The sequence below is a fragment of the Bos grunniens genome, chromosome 10, assembly GCF_055505025.1.
Source record: "Bos grunniens cultivar Pamir isolate PY7600 chromosome 10, Bosgru_T2T1.0, whole genome shotgun sequence".
NCBI lineage: Eukaryota > Metazoa > Chordata > Mammalia > Artiodactyla > Bovidae > Bos > Bos grunniens.
The window spans coordinates 87,628,598-87,656,460 of NC_141174.1; the positions used below are offsets into that span (position 1 = coordinate 87,628,598).

The 27,863-nt window shown below is 41.2% G+C and overlaps 2 protein-coding genes across 5 annotated transcripts in view; both read right to left on the minus strand.

Annotated features, from left to right (window-relative positions):
• The window catches only part of MAP2K5 (mitogen-activated protein kinase kinase 5), a 282,322-nt gene that overhangs the window by 33,264 nt on the left and 221,195 nt on the right, over window positions 1-27,863 (minus strand). For all 4 annotated transcript variants that reach the window (XM_086322839.1, XM_086322837.1, XM_086322838.1 and 1 more), the window contains 2 exons: window positions 10,339-10,400; window positions 7,193-7,238 (listed from right to left, as the gene is read on the minus strand). In XM_086322839.1, coding sequence (XP_086178965.1) covers window positions 7,193-7,238; window positions 10,339-10,400 — 108 coding nt within the window. The remainder of the gene's footprint in view (window positions 1-7,192; window positions 7,239-10,338; window positions 10,401-27,863) is intronic.
• LOC147365292 (HIG1 domain family member 1A, mitochondrial) lies at window positions 27,304-27,746 on the minus strand. Its single transcript, XM_086322841.1, has one exon. It carries the CDS (start codon window positions 27,691-27,693, stop codon window positions 27,412-27,414), a length of 282 nt encoding a protein of 93 aa, XP_086178967.1. The 5' UTR covers window positions 27,694-27,746; the 3' UTR covers window positions 27,304-27,411.

The window sequence follows — 27,863 nt, forward strand, 5'->3', positions numbered from 1 at the left end:
GGTTGAGGCCACCACCCAAATAACAGAAACTCCCTGTGAACTGGGCAACCTCAAAGGAGGAACAAATGCAGAATCCACCCAGAAGACCCAGCTCAGCCTGGGTGAATGTGGCAGAACACTGAAGAGGCCCCACTGCTGCATTCACCGCATCCGAGGCAATGAAACTGTTCCTGTGGCCAGGGCTGTGCAGCCACACTGCGCCCTGAAATGATGCTAGGAAGATGGCAGTCAGCTCAGTAAACAAGAAAGAAGACTTGCAGGCAGGAGTTCAAAAATCGCAATCTTAAACAGGCAAATCATCACCATATTAAGAGATCGGACTTGACTGATGGAGGAAAAAAGTTATCCTTAACTGGGAAATTAAAACTGTCAGATCACTATGATCAAGGAATGACAGATTTTTATCTATCTGTATATCTCTGGCTATGTGCATATATACAAATACATTCACACGTATACACATGCATTTATCTGCTAGTCTGGTGAAAAGATTAAGCAGTCACATGAAAAAACAAAGCTTACTTTCTGGGGTTATAATCTCTCTGTTCTCGCTGAAGTGCTAACATGTCATCAAAAATTCAAATTAAAGCTGTCTGATTCAGTGTGATCTCAAACATCCAGACAGTGATTCTGCCGTTGTAATTATGTGCAATTAAAAACTAAAATCAACTTCTTACTAGTGCTTTCCTATTTATAAGGAGACACAACACAGATGATTTTAATGGCATTTAAAACTTGAAAATAATAATAAATTCATTACGTGGTTCTCAAATGGACTCTATGTGGAGCCCCCGGGCTTCTGTGATGTCTTTTGTGCTCGGAGAAAATATTTAGTTGAAGTTTCAATATTATCCAGTTTCCCTCTGCAAATCTGGGGTGTCTTGGCCAATGAGCTGATGTGCACTTTCCAAAGAAAAACCAAAAGCAAAAATGGTGTCTGCAAGAACTGGAGGCTAGACACACGTGTAAGTCTGGCCCTAAGGGTCTATTTTTAATCCATGGTCCACGTGATGCAGCAAACTAGCTAAAGGGAGTAAACGACCACCAAGTTCAGAGTCGCTTGTTAACCATCACTAGCAGCTTAAAAAGCTTACATTACAAGCATATGGTCCATGAGCGCTGGGCAAGGCGCTATGTGCGTGGAAGTGTGCCCTTCCTCATTTTTGTGCTTAGGGACTCAGTAAGCACTGGACCAAAATAAAGTGGAACTTCATCTCTGGTCCAGTTAGTAGAATATGGTGATAATGCTGAATTTTATCTGAGTCCTAGGCTCCCAGAAAGCAGTAACAAGTGAGGAATCTCCCTACTTCCATGTTAGCTCCAAAGACTAGCTGCTCTCACAGAGATAAGACCCCTGTCCATCCTTCCGTAAGGCTGGAGGCTAACTTCCTGGTTTACCTGCCTCCATAACCTTGGCTCCCTCCCTTTGCTTTGAGACACTCCTCACTAAGAAACATTCTCCCTATTGCAACAGCCTGACTACAATCATCTCCTTAACCATCCAGTGCATTCTGTGGGTTTGAGTCCCATAATAAAGCCATTTGGTCTGAACTCAGAAGTTCAGACTATTCCAGAAGTCACACTGGAATTTGAGTGCTGGAGATAAAAATCCTAACATGATGGTTCTTCTGATTTTTAAAAGGGACCCTGCCCAATTTATCGCATACCTGGATTCGCTTAGAGAACAACGCACCCAGCCTATCTGAAAATGTAATTATAATCAGGTTTTGGATAAGCAGAAAAGCTACCAGTGACAATGTAATTTAGAGGAGTTAAACAAGTTAACATCTCTTTGCAAGTAATTAAATGTTTAAACAGATTTTTCTGGAACAGTTTGGTGTTTATTAGCCCCCAAACAATACCACCTCCAGTACATAAAGCCTTTTCTGAGAAATGAGATGCCTTCAAGTTTGCAGCTGCTGGAATTCAGATGAAGGGGGAAAAAAAAAATCTTTCTAAAAGCACTATTTTGATTATAACTGACACTCCTCCCGCAAGACCCATACTTGCTTCTCTGGGGTTTCCAGCCCCGCTATTTACTTGCTTTCTAAGCAAAATGTCAAATTTCAATTGCAAACTGCAGTCTGTGTTTCTTCTCAGGTGCCTGAGTGGAAAACCAAACCTGAGGAAATGCTGAATGAGGATGCCCTGCTCTGGAACGTACCAGGAAATGCACAAAGTACCAGGCATGATTATGGGAACCTGAGGAGAAAACCCATGTTTTTAAACAATTACTAAAGCAGTATAGTAACGGCATAAAGACAATTTCTGCGCCAGCTTGTTTCTCTGAAATTCTCTCTGCCACTGAACAGCTAGAACAGATAATAACTATTAGTAAATCAAACTCCTCTGCAATATCCAGCTGTGCCTCACACATTTACATACAGATAGAATGGGTATATGTTTTTAATATGTATGTGATACGTACTTGTACCACAGCCTAAGCGCATGGTACAAAGGAGGGGGAGAATGGCAATCGGATCAGCATGAGATAATAAAGTGGCCTAGATAAAGTATTAGCCAGCGATTGATCTCAAACCGGGAGGCGGCTTCTTCTGACCTGATTACTTACTATGCATAGATTCCATTAAATAGAGCTTAGACATGGAAAGCTTCTGGAAACACTCTAAATGCATAGAAGGATCTACAGCGCCCTGAACCTAAATTGTAACTGCATAGGTGCCCATGGCCCACACCGTCCTGGCTTGAGTCAAGGCCCACATTCAGGATAGGCTGAGAGGTTAAAGGGCCGCCTGACAGCTGGTGGGAAGCCCGGCCGGCTGAGTCCCACAGGGAGGGCCCATCCCTTTCCTTCCCTCCCCCATGCCAGCAAGCATTTCACCCTCCAAATGAAGGCCCCCCTCCAGAGCAGTTCGCCTGGTCCTGGCCACAGAGCTCCTGTGATCAAAGTGGGAGGGAAGTGAGGAGCTGAACAATCACTTAGGGTCACAGTCCCTCTTTGAAAAACTGATGACAGCCATGAATTTCTCTTTAAAAGAAAAACGCATATCCCCACAAGCATACGGTTTGGGAGTAATTTCAGGGGCTCTAACAGACTTCCGGAAGTCACTGACCCTAGGTCAAGCACTGCTTATCTAGTCCATCCCTTTCATTCTCAGAAGAGGACACAGAGAGTGGGGAGGGACTAGGGACCCGCTGACCAGGGAAGGGAGGCTTTTCTGCTAAATCAGCCTGACCTTTACTATAAAGGGACCTGGAAGGAAGAGTAATTCCTCAGAAGGAATTCTCTGTGGTTTACACAAATGGTCTGTACAGAAAGGTTGCTCACCATGTGTCTTTTACTTAAAAATATGTAGACATATAATCTGAATAGCCAAGCCGGCCACACACCTCTCCATCTCCATGTCTTCGTCAGGTCGTCTCTCTCCCTGAACGCCTGAGGTCTCAGGGGTAGGATCCTTAATGCTTTGCTTCCCTCAATCTGATGGTTGACATTTGGGAAACCTTCCCCACCGCCTGCACATCACCATCCTCTCCTTTCTTGTTGCAATCCCATCAACGCTTTCCGCCTGGCAGAGGCTGCGCTTTCCCCACAGAAGCTGGAACACCCTTGCTTGGTTGTCTGACGCCTCTGAACACTGTCTGCCACTCCCTGAGAGTTTCTGCAGTGTGGAAACTTAGTTTGCTAAGTTTGTTGGTCTTCAGTCACAGAGCTGGGGCAGCAAGGTCTTTTCTGTGCTTTATATCAGGGTGACTTAAAATTGGGTTAATTATGGCATCATCATCAGAGGAGCAGAAAGAGTGTGTGTGTGGGGTTCCTATCTGTCTGAATGTTCCTCACTGCCTGCATGGCTGGTTTTCCTTTGCTTAAAGTTAGCAATAACTAGCGTTAAACAATAACTTGAAGAGTTACTCATGACATAACTGGAGGCACTGAGGAGAGGGAAGATCTTCCCCAAGGATGAAGGACTTCCCTATAAGTGAGCAGGAGTCCACTCAGGAGAATTTACTCAAGAAAAAAGGTACTGATGGGTGGGTGGCTGCTTCTATGTCAAGTCAAAGTTTTCAGACCTGGATACTAGGGTTCCTTCTACCAGAAGTGGAATTTCTTAACAGATTGCCCAGCATGTGGTAAATATATTGCCTACCTGAACCCAACCTTTGTGGGTCTGTGACTCCAGGAGGCCAGTGTCAGTGGGATTTCTGTTGCAGCATCACTGGAGGTTTCACATTGCTCTGCAAAAGGTCTGGGGACTCGGCAGACTCATGCTTTGCCCATCCTTTCCTCTGCCTGGAATGACTCCTTGCAAACTCTCTATTAAAATTCAATCCAACCTCCAAAGGCCCTTTTCAAATGCTACTTTCTCCATATAACTTTGCACAGACCTCTGCAATTCTTTTCTGTAGTTAGTTTATTCTAGTTACTTGCATAGGCACCTTACCCTCTGCAACACTGTCTGTGTGAGGCGTACTCTGTGTCTTCTGCTGAGTCTAGCACAGGACTCTGCACATAATAGTCGGTGTGTATCTACCGAATTCAGTTGTCTGCCTGCTTCTGCGATCTCTCAAGCTGATGTGGATGCCAATGATGAGAATTCTGAGTTAATTCTTTATGTAGTTTAAGGGCTATGCGCCAGAAAACAGTACCAGTTCCTGTGGATCCTGGCTGGCCTCCCCCAAATGTGAACATCAAGTGAATTTCTTAGTCCAATTTTAAGATATTTCCACTTAGAACAGAAAAACTGTAGCCATCTTAGGAATAACCATGCAAAGCAGAGAGAATTAAATAGCTAAACGGCTAAATGAGTTCTAACATTCTAGAGCCTAAACCTGAGTTTTACGTTTCACCTTTTAAGAATGACATGGTCAAAAACTACAAAGATGATGATTTTTAAGACTCAAGTATTCTTGTATGGAAGGCGACTGCCCCAAATAAAATGACAAAAACCACCTGAGCACTCGCCACGCGCACAGCCCAGGCCCAGAGGTGTGGCAGATTCGGCACCTCTCCCTGTATTCTCATTTACTAAGGCTGAGACTTGTCAGGGACACTCTCAAGTTCATGTAAGAGTTTCTTGACGAGTCTGTAACTTTCGATATTCCTGTCCAACTTCACCTCTGATGTTCTCCCTTGGATCTAGAAAAGGCAGGCCCATAGGGAAATCTCAGCAATCTTGCAGTCTTCACAGCCGATGTGGCCCAAGCTGTGCAGACCATGTTGGTATCCTGCTGGCTGGAGTCACCGGGCTTGGGAGATAAACTGCTCTTTCTGTGAAAGGCAGGCCCCCACCCACAGTGACAAATGGGCTCTACAGTTCATGCATTCCAGAGAATGCTCTCAGCTTCCAGATGGGAGCACCGTCAAATAGGTTGTAGACGGAGAGAGAAAAGGAAAAATTAAAGCCATTAATATGCTGGAAGGAAGAGAGAGACTGGCTCCTTTAAGGGGATCCCTAGGATGTGACTCAGGTTCGTCAAGCCAGGGACAGCCCTCTCTTTCTTACCCCCAGGGGGTCCAATATTTGGGCTCAACCCCCTTGACCTCAGAGGCATCACACGCACTCCTTTGTTCCTGCCCCTCACGGAGGCTGTGCTAAGGCAGGGTGTGCCTCCCTGCTGCTACACCTAGGGGAATAAACTCACTCAAATCAAACTGTGAGCAGTACCAGAAATAATGTGAAATTAAGTATAGGATGGTGCTTCCTGTGACTAAATTTTTCATTGCATCTTATTGATTTATTGATATTTATTAATTAAAAATGTGGGACAGCACACACCAGGGCATATAGTTGTAAAGAGATATATCGGAATATGTCTCCCTTGTCTCTCTCCACACACGCAGCCAGCCACGTATGCTGGCTTCCAAGGCACTGACAGCACCCGCCCTTCAGCCTTGTCTTTACGACTTGCCACCCTGGAGTGGTGTTCCCCACCAACACAGACATCCGGATGCATTTATGAGTGTATGTACGATCTGTAGATGTTTTATTTATAAGTGGCCAACTCACTGCAGCATTGAAACATGCGTTTACACATATATATCTGTTTTATGAAACCCTGTTCCTTTGTTTTAATAGCTGAGCTATCCAGCCATAGCATGATAATGTACAAGGTAAATGGGTCTCCATCTCTAGAACCTGTTCCAAGTTTCCTCAGATGTGACTAACTGCATGAATTTCCCAACCATCAGAGACCTCCCCATCAAAAAAAAAAAAAAGAAAGAAAGAAAAAAAAAGATGAGTTTATTCTAGACATGCAACCTGCACAGTATAAATTGCAGGGGTTTTAGGGGTGAACTTTAACTTGAAACTACCCTGAAAACTGAGATTTTGCTCCAGGGGTAACATGAATAAGAAAACTACCTTCCTGGAAAGCACATATTATGTAAAAGGGAAACATACTGCTATATTATATTTGGGGATGAAAACTGTATTACACAGAAGTTTGGGTGTCTGGAGTATTTATAAGGATGAAATACAAAGGCTAAAAACCTTTGAATTGATATCATAAAATGCTTATTATTTAAAGTGGTGAGAGAAAACTGATCAGAATTCATCCTGATTGCAACAATCTAGAGACAAGGAATGGTATGCAAGACATCAGAAAGAGTAGACGATAATTATTATTTACCAATGCTCGACGCTAACGTTATTCTAACAGCTTGTGCGTTGTCAAATCAACAATCTGCACTAAATAAATGACCATTTGGGAATTTGTTAGGGAACGACTCTGTTCCTCTCCCTGCTTGACTAAAAACTGTCATTTGTAATCAAAGAAAGCGGCCTTGGAGCTGAGAACACAGCACTTGCAGCCTCACAGTTGCCTCTTTCTGAGGAAGGACTAAGGAGTCACATTTACTTGATCTTTTCCAGCCAATCTAATTTCATTCTACATGAATCCAAGAGCACGCCACGGCACACTCAGAACTTCCTCTAGGATTGCACTAAAAACTTAACATGCTGACTATCCTTTCTGTTACCAAGCCTCTGAATTCTGAGAAGCTGTAACAGCAAATAAGGGCAAGGAGTAACCTAGATTAACTTGGGACCCTTGAGTGTGAGGCAAACGCAAAGGATTCTGCATGAAGCTTCAAAATGGTGATGGGTTTTTAAGAAGTGAAAACTACTATCGGATGTGAGCTTCAAGAGCACCCACCCAAATGAAGTAAATTATACTGGCTTTCTGGAGTCTGTGGATACTTTAAATCTGTAACTAAAAAACATCCACTTACCATCAGTTCCTCAGGTGCCGGCCTTTCTTTTGGCTGCTTTCGCATGCTGTAAGAGAAAAACTCACATTATCCATATCACTTGTAAATCTGTGCAATAATTCCCACCACTGGCTATTTGCTCTGGAATTTGAATGTTTTCAAAATTTACCACGTTCAATTCTTGGTCAAGGCATTAGCATGTATTCTCTCCTGTTTATTTTGGCCTTCAAAATATCAGGTTTGGGGGGAAGCTCATGAATCAAAAATACAAAGTTTTTTTTTTGTTTTGGAGTTACTCTTGTAATGCAGACAATCAGTTTAAATTTATCCTAATTCTACTTTTGAAACGAATTATGAAAAAAAGCAGCAATGTTCTCTTCCTGACTTGGTTATCAATCATTTCAAATAAATTTAGGGAATAATATACTTCTTTTTTGGTAACTGGGATAAGACCATAATAAAAGAAATGTGACGATCAGGTCAAACGAGAAAACACCTCATTCCTTCATTACTACTCTGAATAACAAGTCATATATAAAAGGGGTCAGACATCTAGATAATGCTACAAAATTATAAATGGGTTATTACATTATCTTGTCTTTCATTTATTTTGGCTTCTCTGCAAGTTGATAATTCATTAAACATCTGTGGGGAAGTTAAGTTTGCTTAAAGAATCACATTCCTCTTGCAAAATATTTCATCTGACATACAACAGGCGTAATTAGTAGCTGCAGCATGTACTTAGCTAGGTGATGAAGCACCCACTCGTGGGACTGAGGTAACCATGAGTAAGCTGCTTAGGTGATGGCCAGTTTATACTAAACTCAGAGTATCTGTGGGATGAAGTCATGAAAAGAGATTGCTGCTTCTGTTACCTGGAAAATCATAGACACTTTTTCTTCATATGAGTGAACCTCAAACAAGCAAGAAAAAAACCAAACAAACATACAATCTCTGCATTTGCTGACAATATTTTTTTTTTTTTTTAAGTAGAGATCTAATGATCATTTGGTAAATAAGAACCGTAGTTACGAACTGTTAATGACATGGAGGACATTTGCCTTCCCTATAAATAACCATATGCACCTCTCAAATACTGCATCCATTAGCAAGTAATTCAAGCTGTCTCACCAGTAGATTTGGTAACACTCCTAATCTGACATTCCAAAGTAGCTGTATCTCTTGGGAAAACAAGGCTATTACCCACTATCATTTCTGTTTCGGCTTGACATCTGTGGAAATTTCAACACAGGTTATCCCTCCCTCTGTCTCCATAAAACTTTAATATAACAGCTGATCAATTTTTTTGGACAGAAGGCAGGCAAGGCCCTATCTGCTCAGAATGGGCCCTACTCCCAGGTTGGTCCCAGACCACACAGCAAGATAAGCAGGGTGGTCAGGGCACAAACCCCACATCTTTGAGCAGGTGATACCCAAACCCAGCGCTCCAGGCAGCTCAGGAATTGCACGGTTTTCCAATGTGTACATTTCAAAATGGGACATTTCCATCATGTGCTTCTGTTACTAGGAATTCCACATAAAGAAAATAAAGACTAATACATATTTCTAGATAATGGTTCTAGTATTAATGAGCTTAGGATTCCAGTGTTTAACCAATATGTATGCTTTTTAACAACATGGCATGTTTTGGAAATAAAATGTTTGCAGAATGAAATTAGTTTTTACAAGCTATGGAATATTATATAAGTATTTTAAATAAACAGAAATAGTGCTAATAAAAATTTTAGAAGTTGGGGCTTAAAAATCTCTTCCCCACATATGTTTTGTATGGAATATAAACTACATAAGACATTTTTATTAAGAGGTAACATATTACACTTAGTCAAAAAGGTGATAAAGCTTGACATTTATATTAAGGAATATTTCTTGGTTTCACTTGAGCATCATCATCAGATGGCTCATGGGGGAGGGGGAGGGGACAGTGTTCAGCTATTCCGGGTTAGCAAGGACTCCTGAGCGCATCATCATCAGATGGCTCATGGGGGAGGGGGAGGGGACAGTGTTCAGCTATTCCGGGTTAGCAAGGACTCCTGAGCGCATCATCATCAGATGGCTCATGGGGGAGGGGGAGGGGACAGGGTTCAGCTATTCCGGGTTAGCAAGGACTCCTGAGCGCACCTCCTGTGGCACCACAGGAACGAAGGGCTCGTCTTCCACTAGTGGGCGTGATTCTGAAGGGGTGATGAAATGAGGGCTTTAGGAAGCAGGGAAAGAGAAGTAAAGGCAGTTACGAAGGAGTTCCAGAATGTGCAGAACGGCTTCTGATCAGTCGTGTCTCCTGCTTTAGGGCGGTCATCTCTATGCTCCCAATTTCCGTCTCCCTCTCCCTCTCTCTCCACGTCAGGGTGAGGGAGCAGGCAGGACGGTGGCAGTGGGGGAATTGGGCCTTCCAGGGCCACAGGGGTGTGTCCCAGTAGGGGAGAGGAGGATGATGTGAAAGGGGTAATAAAAGAAAACTCCATTCTATGGAGAAGAAAAAGGCAGACGGCTGGAAAAGAACCCTTACACCTGCTTCTCAGATGTAAAATGACAAGGGGTTGCCTAGAGACTCAGAGATTCTGTGGCCCCTTTGATCTAAATCCTGTGGTTTTCAGTACTTACAAAGGTTAAAGTGGGCCTAATGGAACCACGTTTTCATGGCCTCTCTAACATCAAAATTCACTGAAACGGGACACCAGTATTTTGTCTAAAATATGACCAAAGATAAAAGTTATTTACTGAAAATCCGATGAATTAATACATTATTCTGCTTCCACTAAGTGACAGGCATTTTTATGGGTAACTTGAGGTCCCAATAAAAATAAGCTTCACATGTCTGTGCAACAGGGGCTATAAAATTGTGTATTTCTTAAACAAAACAAAACAACTGAACAGCAACAGTATCTGTGCTCAAAGAAGTAGCCTGATTCTCAGAAGTTTATTAAAACAGGAAAAAGCCTCTAAAGTACGTTTATGACCCTGTGTGTAAATAACGTTTACATAATTTGAACAATTCCTTCAGCTTTGCTGCCCCATCTGCCCAAGGCCCCGAAGTCCCTCCCGTCTCCAAAAGGAAGCAGGGAGAGCCATAAGGTCTCACGGAGCCGCCGAGTTAATGGCATGTATCATTTACATTGAGGGCATGGCATGTTTGCAAACAGGCTCACCACTGAGTGATGAAATGTACAAATGGCTCGGAGAACTCTCCAACCGGAAGGACGGGCGAATCCTGGGATGGAGGAAAAACAAGTCATCAAAAGTCACAGCAATTCCTTGTCTTTCTTTATACCCTCCACCCCTCATCCCAAAGAAGCAAATAAAGATGACTATATAACAAGGATTCACCAGCATGTGGAAAGGAAAATAAGGCTCATCCAATTAAAAAAAAAAAAAACGTCTATACTCTTTCACATTTATGTAAAAATGCGAACTTTAAAGCCACACACATTTTATAATGGTGAGAAACAGGAGAGCAGAGGGAAGGGAGGTGAAAAAAGGACAATGATAGCCACGGGGTAGGAAAGAAGGTACGAAAGTGTAAATGAGAAATTAATGATTATTTAAGTAACACACAAATGGTCGTGTAATTAACAAAGAGCTGTGAAATTATTCTTCTGTTGACCTTTGTTTCTTTTACTGGATTTGCTATTTATTTACACTTTGCTTTTTATTTACACGTATTAGTATATTCAGTTGCTTTTAACTGCTTGCCTTTAACTGAGTCATGTGGGTCAGAGTTGGATTTTTGTTTTTTCTTTCATTTTAATAGAGAAGCTTTGAAAGGGGAAGAGCTGTTTACTAAAAAAGAATTTCAGCCTCTTTGCCAGTCTAGGCAAACTCATCACAGGAGAAAGCCACTGACTTAAGGACGCCATGAAAAATGCCCACTTTGACCAGTGGCAGAACTAGGGTGGGGATGGGAGTCACTCAAGAGAGCAGGAAACTGCACAGCAACAAACCACAATCACCATGTAACACAGGGAGCAAACCCCATTACCATTCGCAAAGGAGGGCTTTAAGAATTTAGGAGTTTTTCCAAGAATGACGGAGAGCGCCACCGTGTTTATAGTGCAGCAGCTCAGGATGTAATGAAATTACACTGCAGAGTACTTTAACAGTCATCTCATTAGACCTACAGTTGGAGCGAGAGAGCCACATAAAGTAGGCAGCTGCAAATGACTCTATTCTCATCTATTCTCATTTGCTATTAAAAATACCTTTCGGCGGCTTTTTTCCTCCCTGACATCCCTACACAAAGTGCCCTGCAAAGTATGATACATGCACCTATTTAAATTAACAAAGGAATGACTTATTTTAATCTCACTGTGCTTTGGAGTGCTTTGGCCATTTGGATGAGCAATATATCATTGCATACAACCTTCTAGCGCTGCAGGCAAGAAACTCAGAGCATGCAGCATTTGGTGGGAGCCAAACAATTTCTCTAGCACACAACTGTGTCAAATGCATGCATGTATTCATTATTGAGAATGAGAGGAAATAGCTTTGATGTAGTGGAAAAAAGAAGATGATAAAAGCACCTCTGCAATATGCGTGTCATTATCAATGGTGGCAGATAGATACAATTGCACAGCCTCCTCTGTGATTAGTAAATATACATATAATTGCTGTGGCCAATTATCAGAAAAATGAGATCGGTAATTACAAGACAGAAAATTAACTAGAACTCTTATTAAGGCTTTGTTTCCAATTCAAACAATTGGAAACTGGTGGAAAATACAATTAAATCAAAAGGAACTGAGGGGGTCAAAGCAGCCCAAAAAAAAAAAAAAAAATCCCAAAGAGGTTAAAAAAAAAAAAAAGAATGTGAACCAAACGTTTCTTAGTTTTTGCATATCTGTCCTCTTTGAATTGACTGTTCATCCAGAGGAGAGGTAGGCTAGTAATCATAAAGTTAAAATTCTCATCAGTAGAGAAAGGCTTCCAAGAGGAAAACAAAGGAAAATGGGAGCGAAATAAAATCTTGCCTAGTTCAAGGGATTACATGCAGGCGTTACATAGAGAGGACATGAGAAATGGGGGGCTGATGGAATAGTCTGCTCAAAAGAAACAAGGCATACAGTAACATGACAAGTCCTCGATAAAGGAACTATAAAACGGTCACGGAAGTCCTATCAGTTTGAAGAGCAAAAATAAAACATGATATCAATTTCAGCCCAGTCTGTTTTAGGAAAGCCATATATATCACCAACCTGTGAGATTCTACAAGGCCCAGTTCAAGAAGTGACGTTTTACTGCCTCAAACACTGTTAGTAAAAAGATATTTCAAAGTCTGAGGTACGAAAATTATGGACTCTGACCAGGTAGTTAATTTTTTCTAAGTCATTCCTTTCTGAAATTTTTGGGGACGTGGTAGTACTGGAAGTATCTGAGTAGCAGTTGCTTTAAGATGAATGTTTAGGGAAATAAAAGCCTAGTGTCTTAACGTGGCTGAACATTTACCAAGATGGTTAAAATTCTAGACTGGTTTTCTACAAAGATCCTGGTGTAAAACGTGATGCTGATGTGGGCCTCATTTCAAAGTATGATACCAAGAGTAAATTGATGAACTATAGGCAACTTGATGAAGATGTCATTTTAACATGGATGAGAGACAAAACGAGGGAACTGTGACATCTTTGCATGGGTAGTTAATTTTATTTAAGACCTGATATTGTAGCCTGTTAAGTTCCTCATAATATAAAACCAAGGAACACTGGGTGGTACCCATGAATAATTTATTTCACTTGTGAAAATGCCAGCACAAGTCGACTTTGCAGAACCACCGAGTGGATTTTCATCACAGTGGTGCCTGGAAAGAATCGGTCATCAAAGATGCAGGGGGAATTCTAATCTCACATGCATAATGCCAGATACTTCTTTTCATTTTAAAATCCATGTCTCTTGTGTATCTCAGAGAGGAGAATTTTCTGAGATACAGAAGACTGACTAGTGCCTGGGTGGGTGGGTGTCAAGAATGCTACATGTAGACATGGAGGCAGGGAGTCCTGGGAGAGCCTCCTCCAAACCCACAGAAGCACGCAGGCTGTTAACACCCCAGAGGAACAGACAGATCTGACAGCGGTCACCATGCTGAAGGACTATTCAGGTATACTTTTCTTGTTTAAAAACAAGCTTAAAAGCAAGTAAAATTAGAAGTTAGTGTAGATCAGGATGCAAAAAAAATCTCCAAGAACCTGTCTATTCTGTTATCTAATTCCAATCTGTGCAAAGGGGATGGGGAGGCTCACAGGAAAGCTGCTCCGGCGTCTCCGTGGCCCCCAGGGAGGGCAAGCAGTCATCCACCTTAGAGTTAGAGCAAGAGAGAGACATACCCAAGGGTTCAGAGCATCTCTGAAGTCCTAATACTTTTGCTGCTACTTATCAGAAATGCTCTCTGTGAAACACGGGTTCAGGCAAAATGAAGAAAAAAATACATTCTAAAAATGTAAATTAGAGAAGCAGTTACACCAACAGCTCAGCACTGGCCAAAAGAGACTCTAAATTGTTAACAGAAGTCACTGTCTTTAGGAGCTTAGGTGCCACACCTCACCGTGAGGGCTTCTGTGGGACACTTCTCTGTTGAACTTCTGAGCATGGAGGTATGGAACAAAAACAGTGGATACAACCTTAACCACAAGTCATGACCTGAGATTCTGGTCCCAAATCAACTTTTAGTGTCCTGCTTAAAGGGACACAATTTCCTTGCAGAAGGAAATGGCAACCCACTCCAGTACTCTTGCCTGGAAAATCCCATGGACAGAGAAGCCTGGTAGACTACAGTCCATGGGATCGCAAAGAGTCGGATATGACTGAGCGACTTCACTTTCACAGGACACAAGCTGGATCTTGTTACAGAACAGGCAACTGATGTATTAAAAACTGCCGTGGCCATTTCAGTAAGCAATTCTGGTCATCACGGAGTACAGCCTTCAAGTCTCAGAGATTTTGTGAACTACCTGGCCAGCCCCTCATGCTAAACGACTGCAGCGCAAGCAGGCGGCAAGCTAGGGAACAGTGAAGGACAACAGGAAGAAGGTTTGAGTGATGCCTTTGCCTTGTGAATAATGAACGGTTCAGGAAGGTCAACCCATTACAACAGAAACTGTTTAATTATTAATTATGCACAATCTATGAGCAAAAGGACAAGTTCAGAATGTTTAATGTATGCTAACTTCAGCTGGACTCTCTCTGGGCATTTTGTTATTAGCACTTGTCAGCAAGGTACTCAAGCATAAAGAAAGGTAAGCAGCAGAAAATCTGAGTGTGTGTATGTGTGCGGACCTGCAATGAGGAGGGGCAGGGAAGGAGGTCCAACTCCAACCACAGCTGCTAGTTCCGCTGCAGAGGAAGGATGCCAAAAAACTGCACTTTGTTACCTTGAGAACAGGCAGGTAAGTTGGACACTCCAAACAGAGACAACACAAATGAGAAAAACACTTTTGAAATGACTTACTTAAAAAGGAAATCATTATTTCAGAGGCATAGTTTTTTTTTAAACCATGATGTTCCTTGGCTTTAAAGGATCTGTGTTATTTATGTTCACACACATGCTAGTGTGCACCCATGCATGTGCGCGCACACACACACACTCAGTACTGCATGTAAAACTGGCAGAATCTGAATAAACTCAGTGGATTATATCAGTGTCAATTTCCTGGTTGTGACATTGTACTGTACTTCCGAACTGTTACCACTGGGGGAAACTGGGTTAAGGATGCACAGGATGTCTTTATATTATTTCTTGTAACTGCATGTGACTCTAAAAGGATGTCAAAATAGAAAGTTTAAAAGTTAAAAGGTAAGGAGTTTTTTTTTTTTTTTTAAACTCATTGAGGTCCAGGTTTTTAGTAGAGTTCTGTTTTGAATAATGGAGAAGCCTGGTATAACTATTCAATTGGAAAAAAGGTTGAGGAACCTTTGCTTTAAAAATGTACCTGAGGATTTAATTTTTGCCTTTAATTCATAATAAAAGATGACAATGGAATCTGATAATGATGCGGTGGTGAATTCAAACACTGATAGGCAGAGACACAAAATACTGTATAAAAATGATACAACCATTCATTACTTATTTATTGCTTCATTCATTCAACAATTTTCTTGACCCTCTACCATATCAAAGGTGCTTGGGTGGGCACTGCAAGATGACTGATACTTAATCTACACCCTGGAAGAATTAGTGTTGTTCAGGGAGATAAGATGTGCACTGCTAAGAATGATGGGGAAGAAACTAGGAGAGTCTAGAGGGCTGGAATATACCATCTTTGGTTTCCTACTTTCTTCCATCCTGACTGCCAGAGAAGCACCTAGGGGTGAAGGGACCTTGAACATCTTAGTCTGTGTTATGTTTCCTTCTCGTGTGCAAGAGACATTCCTCCAAACCAAGATTTTACACTTACTTGGAGTAAAACGGAAAGAAGATAGTAGGACAAATTCTCAAGAATCTCAAGGTGTTGGCCACACTAGTGAATTCTGAGGTCACCTGTGCTGTGATTAGTAGATTAAACCAGACAAGTTAAGCGAAATATGGCCATCCTTTCTAATAGCCTATTTATAGACTTCTTGGTGTCAAGCCATCAAGCCAATAGGTAATTAACATCAGACAGTCACCTATGGTCTGCCCAGAACTGAGAGCTATGCTCTAACATTTTAAAACTAATTCAAGCCTCATGTTCCTTTGGCCTGGCTCCTGCACACTGGCGTTCATACTGATTGGCATAGCTCTCCTAGCTTGCTCCATGTCTGTCCACAATGCTGAGGTGGAAGAGTGTCTGTGATTCCAGTGGCTTCATGTCAGACTGTGTATGACATTTTGCTTTATCAGATCTCAAGTTGTTTTTTGATCCTCCCCTGTTCACGGCCTTAAAGTGGTATCTTTGTGAAACAACTGGCAGGATCCACAGGGCAAATCTGCTCTTGACTGGGGAGGAAACCTTGCTTGCTCGGCCGGGGCTGGGGTGTGGGGAAGACACACACACAAACAAAAGAACAGAACCCTCGCCTTTAAAGGTCTCCACAGGGGCTTCCCTGGTAGTCCAGTGGCCAAGATCCTGCATTCCCAATGCAAGGGGTCCAGGTTCCATCCCTGGTCAGGGAACTAGATCCCACATGCTACAACTAAGGCTCAGCACAGCCAAATAAATACATATATTAAAAACAATCTCCACAGAAGTCATCTCCAAACCAAAAATCTACCCCTCTGAAGTGTAAGCCAATGGGAGATTCTGGGAAATTAGCTCAGTTTTAATATTTTGAAGGTTCTCAATGTTCACATCTGTAAGTTTCTGCTATAACCGACTGTAGCCAGTGGGGGAAAAAGGCAGTCACATCTCATCAGAGAGAGGTGGAAAATGGACAGACAAGTGCTCAGTCAGAGAGTAATTCAGCCTGGTTAATATATTAGTAAATCAGAATTCCACACCAGGCTTGTACAAATTCAATCAATGCTTGTTCAGAACACTTAGTTTACTTAAAAATGTGGCCACTTTGTCAGGGAACAATAAGTGTTTTGACCCTAAAGTCTATTTTTGATTTCACCATCAGATAGAACTGATCTCATCTGCAGGATGCAATGATGGACAGCACTGGGGTGAGAAAGAGGCTTTGAGTTTAGGAAGGCTTGCAGATGGACGTCATCAGAAAAGGAAGCCTCTGACCCTCTTCAGCTGGAGACCACGGAGCCCTTGTCTTACTCATCTCACTCCACATCAAGACTTGAGCAGAGAAAGTGAAAGATGATTCAATTTCCATGCCGGGTCACCCCATGCTCTGGGTTGCCAGAAGTGACAAATTATACGTGTGAGCGTTTGGGTGTGAAGTTCTATCCACTGGGTCCTGGCTGACAGTATCAGCTCATTTAACTTGTCTCAGGTGGACCTGGAACCAGGGGCAAAAGGCTAGAATTTTCACCACTGAAACATCCACCTTACCCGCAAACTGTTAAATCATAGGATAACCAGATACTAGCCAAGAGAACATCACGACCAGACGGCTTATAAAAAACACAAAATATAAATAAACAGTTCTAAAGGAACCTCTGAAATTTGAGATTATGCAGTCCCCACCCTCCTCCCCATTTTCTCCTAAATGTTTTGGCAGTTCTTCAGTACTGGGATAAAACAGAAGATAAACTTTGTCATTTATGTCAAAACTAACCCTTTCTTTTTTTTTTTTTGTCATTTAAAAGACTTACATTTACTCAGATATTTTCTAAACATATGGCAAAGATCTTTGTGTTTCATAAAATTCCTTGAAAATTAGTAGGTGGAAAACTTGAAATGGATTAATGTCTTAAAACCATATTTGCAATTGCTTCTTTTCCCAAGTCAACGAACATCTTTTTTCCTCTTTTTATTTTAGGTCTCTTGTTGGTCATAAGCTATAGTTCACAGTATTGTTTAGAGGAGCCTATCTGATGGTACACACACATATACACACAGACACACTGACATTCATATCTGTCTTCCTTTTCAATGGGTTAGGCAAAGCAGAAAGAAACATGTTTGTCTCACACCAAAGGGATTTCATTTACAAAAGTAAAACCTGTTATTGTTCCCTACCACTCTCCCTGTAGCCTCCCAATGCATTTCTATTGCTTTTTCATAAAACACTGGTGCAAATAATCAAGCATGACCACTGACATCCACAAGATTGAGTTTTAGGAACCATTAAATGAGCTCACCCTCGTGGGAAGCCTCCTGTTCAGGCCAGTCTAAAGGTAATTATTCAGCAATTCCTACCTGTGGTTTTACCTAGTCCCTATATAGTGTTTGAATTTCATATACTGGTAAGGTTAGTTTTTTTTCCTCAGGAAAAGTCCAGCTTACACATGTTTGATCCAAGACCTAAATTATAATGTTAATGTACACACTACCATTTCACCAGGCTCTATGTGTAGGAGTGCTGATTAAAAGCAATCTTAAAGGTAGATCATAAACTATATTAAACAAAAATGCAAGAGGAAAATCCAGGAGTGAAAGAGCTCTTAACAGTTCCTAAATGAAAGGAATTATTCCTTTTTTCATTGGTAAAGGGTTAACACTGAAACAGCTGAACTACATCCACATACTGTTCAAGGGCAAGAACCTGGCAGGTCCGTGTCCTGAAAAATCAACAAGCCAGAACGCTATCCAGATAGACTCAGGGAACTTGCTGAAATCCAAAGTCCCCATCACCACACTGTGTGTCCTCCTGAACGTTCACTCAACTGTTAGTTAAAATAATTACTGCCGGTGCCACCCACACTGCCAGCTACAGATACAGGAAAGAACAGAACTTCCAGCGGCTTCACGGTGCAGGAGTGTCGGCCGTATCTGCTTACACATTTTTATAAACCAATTCAAAGGTGATGTCAGCTGCGAGTCGCAGGTTGAGAATTGTATGTCAAATTGTGCCATACCTGGTCCCATACAATAAACACAAAGACAAGAGGACTGAAAGCTGGCTAAAGGAGATACTGAATCAGTTTAAAATTAGCCAGTATGAGAGGAACAAAGAGAGGAACAGAGGGGGAGGAAGGGAGAGGAAGTGAAAAAAATAGAACTACATACTGTGAAATGAACAAGTTCAGTTAGAACGTTCATCAGGATTTGGAAAATCATAATGCCATCTGCTACTCTGGACCTCAGAACATCAGGGATCTCGTGGGCCCAGACGCTTCCATTTCCAGGAGGAAGGAAGGAGCTTAACACTCCCTGGAATGCTGCCTCCGTTCTGGAATGGAGGCAACACCCCAGCCGACCAGTTTGGACTCTTTTGAGAACATTTGTACAGCTCACAGACATGTTTCCCCTGGTTTAGGGAAAATTAACGGCAGGCAAAATGATTACGGCGACTCGGCAGTGAGGCAGAGCAGTGCCCCAGCCCGAGCTGCTGCGTAACTGACCCTGGCATCCAACGTGGGCTCGGGGTGTATAGGTCCCATCACGGTGGATTAAACGAGCACTGTCCTACGGCTGGATAAGACTTCACAATAGAGCAACACATGTTAAATGACAGCAGCCAAAACTGGCCCCACCAGGCAACTGCCCATTCACAGAAGCTATTCACGAGCCTTCACCACCAAGAAATTAATTCATTAATAATACATCAGGCTTCGTGGACAATTCAAAGAAAACAACACAAAGCTACTTGTTCAATGACTGAAGATGCAGAATTTTCCCTGTCTAAAAAAACACACTAATCTAATTGACTTACCAAGATCAAGATCATAGGGATGTTTATGCTAATATTTTGATTAGTAAAAAATAAGTAAAAAAAAAAAAAATCTATCCACTGAATTCATTCAGTGCCACTAAGAATAAAAATATATATATTTTTCAGCAGTAGCTAATAAAATCTGATTTTATATAGCTGTATTTAAAAATTATTTTTTCCCACTTTAAACGACTATATTTTTCAGACTATCAGGAAAATTTCTGTTTTTAACTTGCTTCTTCTGTTACATTTTAAAAATTTCCTTCCTTCTTTCTCCTTCCTCCCAACAACTCATAAATATGAATTAAATATAATTATAAATGAACAGAACATTAACTTTTGGATTACTGCTGTGTTTTGGTAGAATGTTAATGTCATTTCTAAAGAAACAGTTATTAAAAAAAAGAAACAGTTATTACCAAAAGAAAAAGTAATTACTAAAGGAATCATGGCCTTAATGCTAACCTATTTTCAATCTTCAAACCACTCAAACTGCATTAATTTAAACATACTAGACTTTTCAAAAGAAGTATTAGATTTCAAAAGATTGCCTTACATAAAAGAGGAATATCGGTTTTCAGGATCCCAATTATACATTCCTGACATTCTGAGACAGAGATCTGGTTAACAATATTGCAGGAGGATACAACTATTATGTATCTACTTGTATTAACTTACCAAGTTTCTAATGCCTCCCACTCATTAAGTTGTACAAGTCACAAATAACATGAAATCCCACATCATCAACACCCATTTAAGCCAGTGGTTAGAGTGTCAGCCACTGTGGTGGGAAGCTAGCTCCAGGCAGGCATGGGTTGTCAGACAGCTCAGGCCATCGACTCTTGTCTCACTTAAACTACCTGCAATTTACGTTCTATGAAAGCAACCGGCCACCCTAGGATGCTGGAAGCAGGAAGGGTGGGGGTATTCCTTTTACTCTTGGCTAACTTCAGAAATCAGAATTATGGTGGAGGCCCTCGGGCGAAAAATGAATGGGTATTATTCCCTCTGGAGCTGGTTAATACCACTCTTTGAATTCCAAGGAGGTATTATGAGACAGCCAAGTTCACACATCCACACCCCTACCTCCACTCCCAGAAAGCACCTATGTGCATACCCTAGCAGCTTCCCAGTTAACCAGCCCTCAGTCAACCTAAGAAGGAGTGATTCTCCATGAAGGAATTTTTAAAAGGTAATAGTGGTTTAATAGCCAATCCTTTTGTATACATAAATCTTTCTAAAAGAAGTCAATCTCCTCCCTGCCAACTTAAACAGAATATGCAGAAGAGAATTCAATTCTTTTTTACAGGCATGGAGTCATTCTTATAGACAGTGCTGTGTTGTAATATACTTCTGCCCTGGGGGCATGTCTGCAATGCTTTCTAAGTTGTCTTCTTTTACAGTTTTGAAAAATAATCTCTCCCTTTGATGCCAGAATGTTCAGCTGTCACTTTTTGCTTCTATCAAGGCAGTTACAGTGTAATAAAAAGAGCTGTGTCCTTTGGCCCCCAGTTTCCTCATCTGTAAAACAGTGTAGTGGGAAAGCAATGTGACATTGGGAACACAGTGGAAAACAGCTGGTAAATCATAAAGGTTAAGGCCAGACTTGTGAGTTTTGATAAAGGACTGTATTTATTAGCTAAGTATCTCCTCATCATACACTATTACTTTTTGGATTTGGTTTTCTGAGTCTTAAAAAAAGTAGTAACTTCTTATAATTACACATAAATTTCATTCAACAAATACTTATGAATAGATACAGTACTAGGAAGACAGGCAATAAAAAAGCCTGGGAACTTAAAACTTTAGCTGATGTATTTCTTGTAATTGAGTCTGAAACAGGAATTGATAGTTTTTCAAAAAATAACTTTATTTATTTTTGACTGTGTTGGGTCTTTGATGCTGTGTGGGTTTCTGTCTAGTTGCACAAAGCAGGGACTACTCTCTAGGTGTGGGTGTGGACCTCTTATGCAGTGGCCTCTCTTGTTGCAGAGCATGGGCTCCCGGCCACGTGGGTTTCAGGACCTGTGGCTCGTGGGCTCTAGAGCACAGGCTCAGTAGCTATGGCGTGTGGGCTTAGTTGCTCTGAGGCATGTGGGATCTTCCCGGATCAGGCATTGAACCCGTGTCTCCTGCATTGGCAGGTGGGTTCTTTACCACTGAGCCTCCAGGTAAGCCCGGAATTGAGTTTTGAACGAGGTGCTTAGTGCTGTCCTATGAACAAAACGCTAATTATCTCCTCTGTATGTGTGTGTCTGTGCCCCATCTCAGTGAGGCCCTGACTGCCCATGCCAAACGCTTCTCCTCTGATTCCATCCTCCCACTCTCCCCTATGTCCAATTATTCACCAAATTCAGTTTATTCTATTTCCTAAACACCCTGCAAACATGCTAAGGCTGTCCTAGTGAAAAGTCTGCATACTTTCTGATCAAGACTATAAGCACAGTAAATTCCTGTTGTTCCCAATCCACTTTCCACAAGCCCGTCAGAGTGACTTTTCTAAAACACAAATCTGGTTCTGTTGATTCTCTGCTTAAAACCCTTTCACCCACCCCCTCCTCTTTCATTTCTGCAAATGCTTTTGGGTACAATGTTTAAAGATTTTTCTAAACCTGGCTGTTGCTTCATCTGTTTTAATACTTTGCCAAGCACTGCAGCCATGCTGAACTCCATATGGGCCTCAAGTATCTGTGAGGCCAACTCCTACTGGCCCTGGGGCTTCCTTTCTCTGTAGAGCCCACTGGTATATTACCACCCGCTTCATTACAAGCTCTCTTCTCTGTGTATCCCCTGCACCTTGTCTACACTTTGGGTACACATGGAATTTATAAGGGGGCTTCCCAGGTGACTCAGTGATAAAGAATCTGCCTGGCAATGCAGGAGACGCTAGAGACTTGGGTTCGATCCCTAGTCAGGAGGATTCCCTGGAAGAGGAAATGGCAACCCACTCCAGGATTCTTACCAGGAAAATCCCATGGACAGAAGACTCTAGAATTTATTGGCTGCAAACATCATTAAATGCCTTATCATACATGCTCATTTATGTGAGTAGGTAAAACAGCAGTCACTGTACTCCTCTGAGAGCTCATCAAGTCTCATACCACTTACACTAGCTGCAGTTTAAAGCTGGTGATGGCAGGGAAGCCTGGCAGGCTACAGCCCATGGGGTCGCAAAGAGTCGGAAGTGACTGAGCGACTGAACTCAACTCAACTCATATATGATTGCTTACGAGCCTGTCCCCTTAACTAAAGCAGAGCCTACTGGCAATTGTATCTTAACTAATTCCCTATCCCCTGTACCTAACTCTGGGATTAATACAGGTTTATAGAATGATTGTTTGGGCTATAATCAGTGGTTTTCAAACTGTCATCTAAGGAACTCTAAGGACTTTTATGTGGTTGCCAGAGGTGGGATGGGGACAGTGTGGAGATCTAAGCTTCCTAACCTGTGATCAAACCAGAAAGGCCTCAAAGTTAAAATATATATACACACACACACACACACACACATATATATGTATATATATATTTTAACTTTCATGTGTCAAAGGACACCATCAAGAAAGTGAAAAAACAATCCATAGAATGGGAGAGAAGATTTAGAATCGAGTATCCAGAGTACATAAAGAACTCTAAGAACTCAAAACTAGTAATTTAAAAATAAAAAACAATTTAAAAAGAGAAAATGCACTTGAATAGAAGTGAAAAGAAGATATTCAAACAATTAATAAACACATGAAAATATGCTCAATATCATTAAGTCATAAGGGAAATGCAAATCAAAACCACAATGAGAGACTACTTCATATCCATCAGAATGACTACAATTAAAAAAAAAACAAAACTGAAAATAACAAGTGTTGACAAGAACATGGAGAAATCTGAATCCTCATACATTGCTGATGGGAATGTAACATGGTACAATTGCTGTAAAATGCAGTTTGGAAGTTCATCAAAAAGTTAAATACAATATTAATACACATATAAGAGAAAACAAAGGTATAAAGGATGTACAGAAAGAGTGTGATCGGGCCCACCACTGGATAGGTGACTATGGGTGACCCTGGCATTTTCCTGTACTTTACTTGCCTATGGTTTTCTAAACATGTACTACTTGGATAATATTAAGCAATAAACGCTGTTAAAATGAAAAAAAAAAAAAAAAAAGTTAAACAGGATTTTCGTGTGACCCAGCAATTCCACTATGGGGTACATATAACCAAGAGATTTAAAAACATACATCCACATATAAATTTGTACACAAATGTTCACAGCAACATTATTCCTGATAGTCAAAAAGTGGAAACAGCCCAAATGTTAATCAATTGATGAAAGACAGACAAAAATGGTACATCCATACAAGGGAGTGTTACCTGACCATAAATACGGACAAATACCTCAACATGGATGTACCTTGGAAATATTACGCTAAATGAAAGAAACCAAACACAAAATGCCAGATATTACATGTCCAATTTTATATTAAATGTCCACAACAGGGAAATTCACAGAGAAGGAAAATAGATTAGTTAGTGGTTGCCAGGGATTGGAGGAGAGAGAGGTACCAGGAGTTACTATTAACAGGTACTGGGTTTCTTTGTGAAGTGATGAAAATGTTCTGGAACTGAACTGTACACTTTATAAGAACAGATTTTATGTTATATAAATTATACCTCAATACAAATGTCAAAGTTAAAAAATAGAAAACAGAAATAAGTTTCTCTATGATGATCTGTACTTAGCAGTCCTTTTCAGCTGGACAGGACATTCCACACATTTATTCTGATGCCAGAACCACCCTTATCTTGATTACTGTAACTTGTAATATGTTTCAAACTCAGGAAGTTTGAATCCTCTTTGTTTTTTCTCCCCCTGAGACTGCTTTGGATACTCTGACTCCTCTGCATTTCCATATAAATTCTGGGATCAACTCGTTCATTTCTACAAGAATCCACTGGGATTGTATTGAGTCTTTAGAGCAGTTGGGAGGTACTGCCATCTTAACAGCACTAAGTCTTCCATTCCATGAATCTGGGATATTTTTCTGTTAAAGTCTTTTAATTTCTTTCAAACATGTTTTGTAATTTTCAATGTGGAAGTTTTCTACTTCTGTTAAATTTATTCATGACTATTTGATCATTTTTGATGCTAACTAACTTGAATTGTTTTCTTAATTTCACTTTTGAATCACTCATTTTGGGTTACTAATATGAAGAGTTACAACTGATTTTTCTAGCTGTGGCAAGCGGGGGCTACCCTCGAGTTGTGCTGTGCAGGCTTCTCACTGTGTGGTTTCCCTTGTTGCGGAGCACATGCTCTAAGGCTCTAAGGCTGCAGTGGTCTGTCATGAGGGCTCTGTAGTTGCGGCTCGTGGGCTCTGGACCACAGGCTCAGCAGTTGTGGTGCATGGGCTTAGATGTCCTGTGGCATGTGGAATCTTCCTGGACCAGGCAGGGATTGAACCCATGTCCCCTGCACTGGCAGGCAGAGTCTTAACCACTGGACCAGCAGAGGAGTCTCACAACCAATTTTTTTGTGTTGATTTTATAACCTATTATGTAGAAGATACTTCTGATCATGACTTACAGGAATTCACTTTTTCCTAGTAAAAGGAATAAGTAAACAGAGGTATATATCAGAAATTTGTTAACTGTCCTGCTGAGCACCTACAGATGTTAGAGAGAAATTTATTTTTAGCTGTAATATGCTTGAAATACATATATATATACTCAGAGTAATAATCCATTTTTTTTCTGGCTGTCATATTTTAGATATCCTGAACATTATGAAATACATCTGTGAACTCAAAAATGACTTGCCAGACAGTTTCAAGCCCTTCTGTCTGACATTGGACCTTGTGAACTTCTATTCATGCTTTAGGACCTAGCTTAAATGCCACGTCTCCTCAAGGCCCTCTCTTAATCTACCCCCAGAACACATACTCTTCTGGTAGAACAAACCCTCCTGTTTCTGGGTTGTACAGTACTCACCCTATGCGGAAGCATAATTACTCATTTCCACACCATTATCTTTTCCAAGTCTGTGGCTGGGTAGGCTCACGGGGGAAGTGCCCACTTCAGTCTTTGTAGTTTCCAGCACCTCAATTCACTGATTTCCTGGCTGGCTCCAGCCAGCCCTGGATTTCGGTGACTCAGCTATCACCTCTCTGTTCCCATCTACCATCACCAGTGTGGCCAGTCCTTTGTTGCCAGTCAAACTGGGAGCCCAGGTGCTAGGGAGAGCTCTGGATGGCTACATAGCCTCCTGGGTCCTGGCACACCGCATTGGCCCAGGATCTGCGACTGTGCCTCTGCCTTTCTACCCTGACTCACCTAATTTGCAGTTGACCTGGGAGCCTTGCCCAGAAGCCCAATTCCCTCTGGTCTTGGAGGCTGTCCTGAGCATGGTCTGGTCAACTTGGGCTAGTATACAGTCGGCACTTTTGAGAACTATCTGCTGAAATGAATGAACACATGTCCACTCATTTTACTTCATCAGTCTTATTTGCTCTTCTCAGATGAGTGTGTTTGACCTTACACATAGCACTTGGGTATCCAATTTCATTTGATACCTTTCAGTTTTGCTATCAGTCACTGTGAGGAGTGTAAAGACTGAAGACAAGATGATCAGATCATCAGGCTAACAAGGAGTCACTGACAAGAATGTTAGTAGTCACTAACAAGTCAAGTCACCACAGAAAACAGAGGTGATCACAAGAGAGAACACAAGAAAAGCATGAAGCAGATCAGCATATCCTTGTAGGGCCATTTAGTCTGGGAGCAAATGGTTCTATACACCTCAAAAAGCCCAAGCATACTGCTGAGTGCCAAAGCAAAATAACACAGGCAAAATGGCTAGGAAATTCACTAAAAGAGAAAGGCAGGATCCCCACAATTCTATAACCCTATAGGACATCAATACATCAAAGTTTAGTTCAGTGCTGTGTTCAAAACATGGACCTGAGTCATCAAGAAAAGGTTACGATACAATGAAACCTTTATATCAGTGAAAAATGGAACGCACCACACTTTATCAATAGGGTGCCAAAAGCAAAAACATTTTAGAAACATTCTTTCTTTCTTTTTTTTTTTTGATGTGTTCATTTACTTTAATAACACTACATTTACCATCTTATCACCATGGAATGTAAATTCAGGTTAGACGAGAATTCACAAGTACAACAAAGCATTCTGTGATATACCAAAGTTTGTATAATGTCTGACCAAACCAGCTTGCTCATCAATGACTTCCATTGTAGGGATTTTATTTAGTTGATGATACTTTTGGAGAAAATAAACATACTGCACACATTTAAAAAGTGTTTTTCATTTACCTTTGCATTAGCACTTAAAATACATGTTTCAAAATAATTTAAAATTATTCTAATATAACAGCAGCAAAATATAATTCTGCAATTACTAAAGAGCTAAAAGGGATCCACAAGTTAAGTTACTCTCATGTTTATGATTCTAAAATAAATACTACTTCAAAGTGGCTCTGTTACCAGCTTTTTAGTTTTGGTTTAAAAACACACACAGACTTGCAGGGAGGTTTATAATGTTGTATTCCATGCACTGTTCTGAAAGGGTTCCTCAAGAGCCAACCAGCCCTTAAAACAGTACTCAGTCCACAAGGCCGTCAGAAAGTTACATTAACTGGGGTAAATAGGATTCCTACATTACATCAAAAGCATATGATATTCTGCAGCAACTGGGAGTATTTTCAGGATTGACATGTTGTCTTCTTTAGAACTAATTTCAACAGAAGAGTTTAAGAAGGTGGACAGGTACCACTATCAAGTGTATTTAAAAGTGACATGTTTCTTTTGTGCTGGTCTGACTCCCCTGAATGACCTAGCTAGTGAACTAGTCACCAGTAACTTGGTCACCAGGCAAATCAAGCCGGCAAGAAAGGAGGCCAATTTTCAAATTACCATGTTCTTGTCTGACCCAAACAATTTATTTTCAGCATAAACATATAACCTCAATATGAGATGTCTAACTAAAGCAAGCACCACCAAGACGACCAAGATAGCATCTCCTCTTCTAAGGTTTAGGTTTCCCCCAGAATTCTTGATACAGGGAATAGCCCATACCAAGAGTCATTGCTCCCACAACAAAGCCTTGGGCTGCCACACGCATGTGGATCAGGTGAACAGACATTTTAGTATGTCCCCTGCTCTTCAATCTATATAATCCATATGCAACAATTGCTGCAAAACCTGCCATTCCAATGGGGACAAATGGTGCCTCTCTAGCTTTTCGGATAAGTTTAGATCCCTGATCTTCATCATATGAAGAAAGAGAAATATCTGTGTCACTTGACATAGTGATTGAAGACTCTTCAGACAACTTCAAGACGTTTCAGGTTCCTACCGTATTCTCAGAAACATTCTTTCTAAAAGTGCACATTTTCTCACTGATGTCAGAGCTTAAAGCAGTTATCAGTTACCTTGACAGTAAGGGCCCCCTTATCTCCCAAAGACATCAGATGGCCA

Coding starts and splice junctions, on each gene's coding strand:
- LOC147365292 (XM_086322841.1), bottom strand. CDS start 27,693: ATGTCAAGTGACACAGATATTTCTCTTTCTTCATATGATGAAGATCAG.